The 7,500-nt window shown below is 48.4% G+C and overlaps 1 protein-coding gene across 1 annotated transcript in view; it reads right to left on the bottom strand.

The window, feature by feature from the left end:
* LOC135112730 (plexin-B-like) overlaps positions 1-7,500 on the bottom strand; it is a 420,239-nt gene that overhangs the window by 10,586 nt on the left and 402,153 nt on the right. The window contains 3 exon segments of the mRNA XM_064027486.1: positions 1,797-1,964; positions 2,972-3,125; positions 4,854-4,916. Coding sequence (XP_063883556.1) covers positions 1,797-1,964; positions 2,972-3,125; positions 4,854-4,916 — 385 coding nt within the window.

Here is a 7,500-nt window from a genome sequence, read left to right as displayed (position 1 = left end):
CACCAGTCACCACAATCATAGCTTCTGTCATCGCCACTATATACACCACATTTAGTATACATTCACTATCATCACTATCATCACCACATTATCAACACTAGATTTTTAGTTACTGACATCAACATTACAGCCTTCATCACCACTGTCACCACCATCACTATCATCACCACCATTATTGGTACTGTTACTATCATTATCACCACTACCATTGTTAGTTACCACTATTACCTTCACCACTATCACCACCATTATCGCCAAAATCACCACTATTAGCACAATTCTGCCCCTAACAACACCTTCCCCAACCACCATACCCATCACGCCCTTTTACCATCGCTATCACCACCACCATCGCTACTTTCACCACCAGAACCATTAACTATCCTGTCAATAACCACACCACCACTAACACTCACCCACTATAACTACCTCTTATCACACCACAACAAATACCAGCCTACTACATCTCCTCCTCTCACCACTAAACACTACCACTTCTATTGCTACATACTCGTACCCTCACCACGGTCACCACATCCGTCTCCCTTACCCTCCATGTCCTCCTATCACCACCAGATCCAGCTACCACGGCAGTAATGAACGATATCATAATCAACATCAAGTCTTACCAATAACAATAACTCAAATAAGATACGAGGGAGGAAAAACACCACCACCACCACCACCACCACCACCACCACCACCAATAGCAACAACAATCAATCGCTTTCCTAACTAAACCACCACCTCTTTGAATCTTATCAGAAAAGAAGATAGAGAGAGAGAGAGAGAGAAAAAAAAAAGTGACCAGTTTGAGACGGAGAGGCGGGGATAAACATATGCATAGTTAATAGGACGACCCATACAACGCCACAATCTGACCACTTTAATAAGATCTGCCACGGGGGCGTATCGATAACTAACCCATCCTGCCCACTAGAATGAAGCTCCCCACCAGATAACCACAATTTATTCTGAGGCACCTGGCTGTTAATTATGTGCCGGTACAGAATAACATGGACATCAATCCAAGGCCTAGATTATCACACCAGCCATCACATCACACCACGCCCAGGAGAGGAGGCGGCAAATGGGTTTATCCTAAGGGTGCCATAGCCCACAACAGCGCCCAGCCGTCGCTAACCTAATAAAATCCAAGTTGCCCTCAGGAAAACAGATCAACACCCCTCCCAACCTCTCCCCAACCCTCCCAGGCCTGACCTCCACCTTCCTGAGACTCTCTATCAGCAGCTTGTGTGATGTGGGACCAGAAGTTGAGTGAAGGGGGAGGGTGGTAGGGAGAGAGAGAGAGAGAGAGAGAGAGAGAGAGAGAGAGAGAGAGAGAGAGAGAGAGAGAGAGAGAGAGAGAGAGAGAGAGAGAGAGAGAGAGAGAGAGAGAGAGAGAGAGAGAGAGAGAGAGAGAGAGAGAGAGAGAGAGAGAAGTAACGGCAGCGACCATGATGAGGATAAGGACGACGAAGAAGGCAAAGGAAAAGAGGAAGATGATGAAAATGATAACTAACGATAACTATGAAATATCCAGTGAAAACAACAACAGCTAAACAGCCGGGACCACTTTTAACTAACAACTATTTTTTCCCTCACGACCCTAACTACCCAATTCACCAGTTTATTAGAAAGCTATTGACGAAAAAACGACGTACAAAGGCCACTGAAACCCATAGTAAATCCCACACACACACACACACACACACACACACACACGAACCCTAACTAAACATACCCAGAACCCAGAAGCAATCCAGAAACAACCCAGGAACACAGAGATCACTTACAGTTGGAGGAGAAGGAGTCGTTCTGTCGGGGAATGAGTGCCATCACCGCTGAGTCGCGTACACCGTAATGGGCCAAGGTGTTAAGAGCCCGCCAGCCGCCCGCTCCCGTCACCACCGTGCTGTCCTCATCGCTCAGAGTGACTCGTCCAGCCCGCCCGTGACGCCACTCTGCAGGAAGAGGGTTTTGGTGAAGGTAGGGATATGGTGAGAGGGCGAGGAAAAATAGGAAGGGCGTGGGGAAGATAGGGAGGTGATGAGAGGGTAAGGAAAAGTTATGAAAAGGTCGGGTCGTGAAGATAGGGAGATGGTGAGAGGGTAAGGAAAAGTTAGGAAGAAGGTCGGGTCGTGGTGAAGGTGAAGGATGCTGTGAAGGTAAGGAAAGATACTGTGGTATTAGTGAAGGGACATACTGATGGAATAAGGGCAACCACACTGTAGCAAGAAAGTAGGAAAGAAAGGTGCGGATGAGGAGAGTAAGGAAAGGTATTTTGGCATTTGTAAAGGGACGAGTTGAGAGAATATGGGACAAAAGTCAGTTTGGGAGGAGTTGGAAAGTAGAGAATAGAAGAGGACAAAAGTGGTAGTGAAAAAGGCAAGTTGAGAGAATATGGGAGAAAAATCAGTTTGAGAGGAGTTGGAAAGTAGGAAACGGAAGAGAAAGGAAGATAGTTTAGGAGGAGCTGCAAAGGAGGGAATGGAAGAAGAGGAGAGGAAGAGAGAAATTTTGGTATGAGATGGTTTGTGAGGAGTAGGAAAGCACGGGATTGAAGAAGAGGAGGAGGAAAGAGAAATTTTGGGAAGAAGTTAGGAGGGTGATAAGATGAGGAAACGAGGGGAAGGTAAACACTAAACATATAACATGAACCAGTGCAGGTGAGGCATACAAAACTGCAATGACACGGAAAGAATACGAGTAGCTTGCAGAGAGACAGCAAAAATCCAACACACATTATCCCGGCCCATTTCACAGCAAACAGGGCATTACTTCGCCCAAACAACGCGCGGCACTTCCTCCACGTATGAATAAATAAATAAAATAAACTCAATCCGTTTGTTCGTTCGCTCGGTCGGCAATCACGGTTGAAATGGACACAGAAAATGGATAATTTTTCTCGCCTCCCTGAACGCTGGCAGGAAGAAAACGGAGCCGCCAGCAGGAAGGAGGGGGCACTCACCTAGATCGACTTCGTGGACGGAGGGGCGGAGGGAGTACGGGGTGTTGCGGTAGAGGGCGTCCAGGATCTTGGCCTTCACCTGGCTGATCGTGTCGCAGTCCAGCACCTTCACCTGCACCTTCTCCTCATACTCTTCAGCGTACATGTTCAGCGTCTGTCGGGGCGAGGAGGGAGAGAAAAAAGGGAGAACGTTCCATTAAACAGACATCCAGCGTTCATAATGGTGTTGTTGCATTAGTGAATTGATAGTAATATACACTTTTTATTGAGTCTACTCATAGAGGATGCACCATTAACAGTAGTGAGAGTGAGAGTGAGAGTGAAAGCAAGAGTGAGTGTGCGAGAGGAGAGTGGTGGAGTGAGGCTACCGTGCATTCAGACAGTCAGCACTACAAGAGTTACGGTGACTAGGAGTGAACTGCTCCCAGGCAAGACGTCCAGACCTACGCTAGGAGGTGTGGGGCGTGGTGGGCATGGGTAGGGGGATGACAGCGGGTGAGGGGGAGGGCTGAGGGTGCATGGGTGAGGGAGGTGAGATGGATGGGTGGCTGTGAGACTTTAGGGGGTTGTGTGCCTCCCACCCTCACCCATCCACCCCCCACCCACCGGTCCCCACACAAGACAGACAGGCACTACAAGGATCAGGCTGGGCGCTGTGCTCTATTGCTTTGTGTTTCCCCTGCTGGTCCTACCCCTTCAGACCCCTGCCACTAACCGCGCCGGTCAGTCACCCAATACCTCTACCTAACAAGAATCCTTTACTCAACTCCAGCGGTCACCAAGTCCTTTTCATCTTCCTTCCCCAGGTCGGTGTGAGTTGCAAGTCATGTCACCACCAAGTCCCACTCTAAGGTCCTCGTAAGCTTAAGTTATAAGAAGTTACCTCATTGCATTCAGTCGTTAGTCATGTCCGCATGTCACATCATCAAGGCTAATACTCTCCCGGGGCCTCATCACACGTCTCTCACCAAAGCACCAGTCAGAAAGTCAAGTCTCCGCCACAACACCGTCCTGGCGTCACACAGGTCAGGGAGCGTCACCGGCCTGGTTGCTGTCACGTGCTGGGTTCCCGACGCTCCTCGCGGGCTGAATGCCGGCGAGGAGCTACTGCCGCGAAGGAACTACCCAGGGAATTACTTTACGAGATTTCCCTGCATGTCGCCGCCCCGCCCCGCCCCGCTATCAGGCACCTCGCTCCTCCGGCACCTACAGTAGTATTCTCTCCCTTTAAGAACCCAGTTATTAAATATTTCTGAATACTGAGTGGCTAAGGGTGACATTCAATTTGCACTCTCCTGCACACACTCCTCTCTCTCACTCTGCCAGGACTCCAGTTATGACGCGTCCCGACTCAGTACATACAAAAGCGTTAGGGGGTTATGCTCCGCCCGGGGTTTAAGGGGGTGAGCGTTGCAGGCAGTTAGGCAAGGGGGAAAATAGCGTCCTAGTGAGCGAGGCCGAGAGTGAATTACGTGAGTCACGGTTGGGTTAGTTCAAGGCTTAGCTGTTGCAGGTTAATTAATGATTCTTGAGGAATTTTTTTGGGAAACAATGAAGACCCTGTGTGTGCGTGTGTGCGTGTGTGCGTGTGTGTGTGTGTGTGTGTGTGTGTGTGTGTGTGTGTGTGCTAAATGCCTACGAATTTACCACACATATTTACATGTTCACAGCTGTGGTGGTGAAGTGCATACATGTGTGTGTGTGTGTGTGTGTGTGTGTGTGTGTGTGTGTGTGTGTGTGTGTGTGTGTGTGTGTGTGTGTGTGTGTGTGTGTGTGTGTGTGTGTGTGTGTGTGTGTGTGTGTGTGTGTGTGTGTGTGTGTGTGTATTCATGTATGTGTGTGTGTGTACAAAGGAAGTGTACAGCGCCCGAGGCATACATACACTGTAGGTTGTCTGGTAGGGAATTTTTTCATAGTGGGGGTCATCATGAAGCAGGTGGATGGTCTGCAAGGAGAGAATAGGAAGCCGATTACAGGTGAGTCACAAAGTGGGCCGGGAGCACCTGCTACTGCCCCCGAGACACCTGTGGCGGCACCTTAGGATGGGGCCACCTGCCTCTCACCCTAGGGGCCTGACGGGGCTCTCTGGGGGTGCCGGGGAGGATGGTAGGGGGGAAGGCGCTTTCTCTTGCCACGACAAGGCGGCCATTACATCACATACGCTAGGGCACGAAGGCCTTAGGAATCCTTTACTCTCTGCGGTAGGAGGTGTATGAGGCGATTCCTCCCTTCCTCCTCCTCCTCCTCTTCCTCCTCTTCCTCCTCCCGGGGCCAGGTGACGCTCCGGCCCACTCCCTCACACTCATCAGAGAACAACTAACAGGACATCATTACAACAGGCTAGTGGCATGCAGATAAACAAGTGGTAATACAAGTCTGAGGTAATTTTGCTCTTTGAACGTCAGTGCTCGGCGGCCTGGCTGGCGTGAGACCCTCCTGGCATTGGGCGTGGCGCGGTTTGTACTGGTTGTGTGTAATGGACGTGATGGGCGCGTGGGTGGAGGACGGGCGGGCTGCGTTCTGATGTTCAGTGCCGCCTGTCCTGCCCGGGTTTGTATTTTGACGTCGGTTTTTGAGGTTTTGTTTGGTCCTCGAAATGTCAAGGTAGAGCGGCTGCTACACACACACACACACACACACACACACACACACACACACACACACACACACACACACACACACACACACCAGTCAAATAAAGAGTGTATTCTATAACACCCACAGAATACGACTGTCAATCTTTCACTATTACATTAATTATTTAGCACCACTTTATATTACTACAGAATACCGTAGCTTCCTTTACCCATCACCTATGCAAACCCTGTCCATCCCCCTCCTCTTTAATCATCTACCTGTATGTATTCAACCTGTACATGCCATCCCCTATAGCCAGTAATTACTACCTGTATGTGTGTACCTCATTTGTTGCACCTCCACACTACACACCTGACACTCATCTTACCTTCCTAATCACCACCTTCACCTGTTCCCCTCACCCTTTATCCCTCTATGCTCCTCACCTCATTCTCACATGTACCTTACCTTCCCAATCACTACCTTCATCCCTCACCTTTCCTTTGACCTATTCCCCTCACTCACTTTTTGTTCCTTCTATGTTCATCTAATTCTCATATCATCAGTATTTTTATTACACTTCATATCAACATCTTCATTCTCATATTTATTTTTCTTCTTCACTCTTCATATTATTTTCTCTCTTATTTGTTTTCTTACTTCATATTATCCTCGATTTCTCTCCCATTATAAGTTTTTCTCTATCCTTCTTTCTCTCTCCCTCTCTACTTACACCTTATTCCTCTCTCTATTCCATTACTTCTGCACATTCCACATTATTCCCTCCCCTATTTCTCTGCCATTACAAGCTTTCCTTTATCCCTCTCTCTCACATCTCGCACTCCCAACTTACACCCTCTTCCCATCTCCCTCACCATATAAACTCCATTCCTCTCACTTCTCTCCCCCTTACCATATCCTTCATCACCTTATGTCCTCTCCCTTCTTTTCCCTAAGCCTTCCAATTTCTCCCCTTATAGACCATCCCTCCTTTCCTCCATCCCCACCATTCCCCTCCCAAGCCCATTCCAGCACCCGGTCTGCCCGAGTCATTGATTATACAATTTGGTCAAACGAGTCAATGCTTCACGAGGTGTTCAGAAAGGCCACCTGCGAATTACGTCCCGACACGCACACAGGGAAGAATAAAAAGGTGAGGGGAAAAAACTAAGGGTTGGAAAATCTTTGGGCAGGTGAAGGGAAGGGAGTGAAAGAGGAAAGGGAGTGAGTGATTATGACGATGCAAGGAAGAGGTGTGATGGTGGTGGTGGTGTTGATAAGGTGGATGTTTATGTTATGTGGATTCTATGGATGGTGTGTGTGTGTGTGTGTGTGTGTGTGTGTGTGTGTGTGTGTGTGTGTGTGTGTGTGTGTGTGTGTGTGTGTGTGTGTGTGTGTGTGTGTGTGTGTGTGTGTGTGAGTGTTAGGGAGGGGGTTGTTAGAGTGTGTGTGAGGGGGATTAGTGTGTGCTGAGAGGATAGGGTATTTGAGTGTGTGATAAGCTTAAGGATGTGTTTTTGAATCTCTCTCTCTCTCTCTCTCTCTCTCTCTCTCTCTCTCTCTCTCTCTCTCTCTCTCTCTCTCTAACAAATATGCTAACGAATCAGAAAGACAGAGAGAGAGAGAGAGAGAGAGAGAGAGAGAGAGAGAGAGAGAGAGAGAGAGAGAGAGAGAGAGAGAGAGAGAGAGAGAGAGAGAGAGAGAGAGAGAGATAAAGTCATAGAAAGAGAGAGAAATCCCACAAAGACCAACACACCGACAAACAAGACACAAAAAAAAAAAAAAAATCCAGAGAGAAAAGAACGAGAAGAAACGGAGCCAAACGCAGAAGAAATGAGACAGAAAGACACAGAGGAACAAAACGTCCGGGGAAGTGATGGGAAGTGAAGGGGAGAGGCCAGAAAGCCCCATTTTTTTCCAGACCATCCTTCCAGAAACGATGTAAATAACAC

Source organism: Scylla paramamosain, chromosome 24 (genome assembly GCF_035594125.1).
Source record: "Scylla paramamosain isolate STU-SP2022 chromosome 24, ASM3559412v1, whole genome shotgun sequence".
NCBI lineage: Eukaryota > Metazoa > Arthropoda > Malacostraca > Decapoda > Portunidae > Scylla > Scylla paramamosain.
The sequence above is the reverse complement of the archived record's forward strand: the minus strand, read 5'-3'. Positions and strand labels throughout refer to the sequence as shown.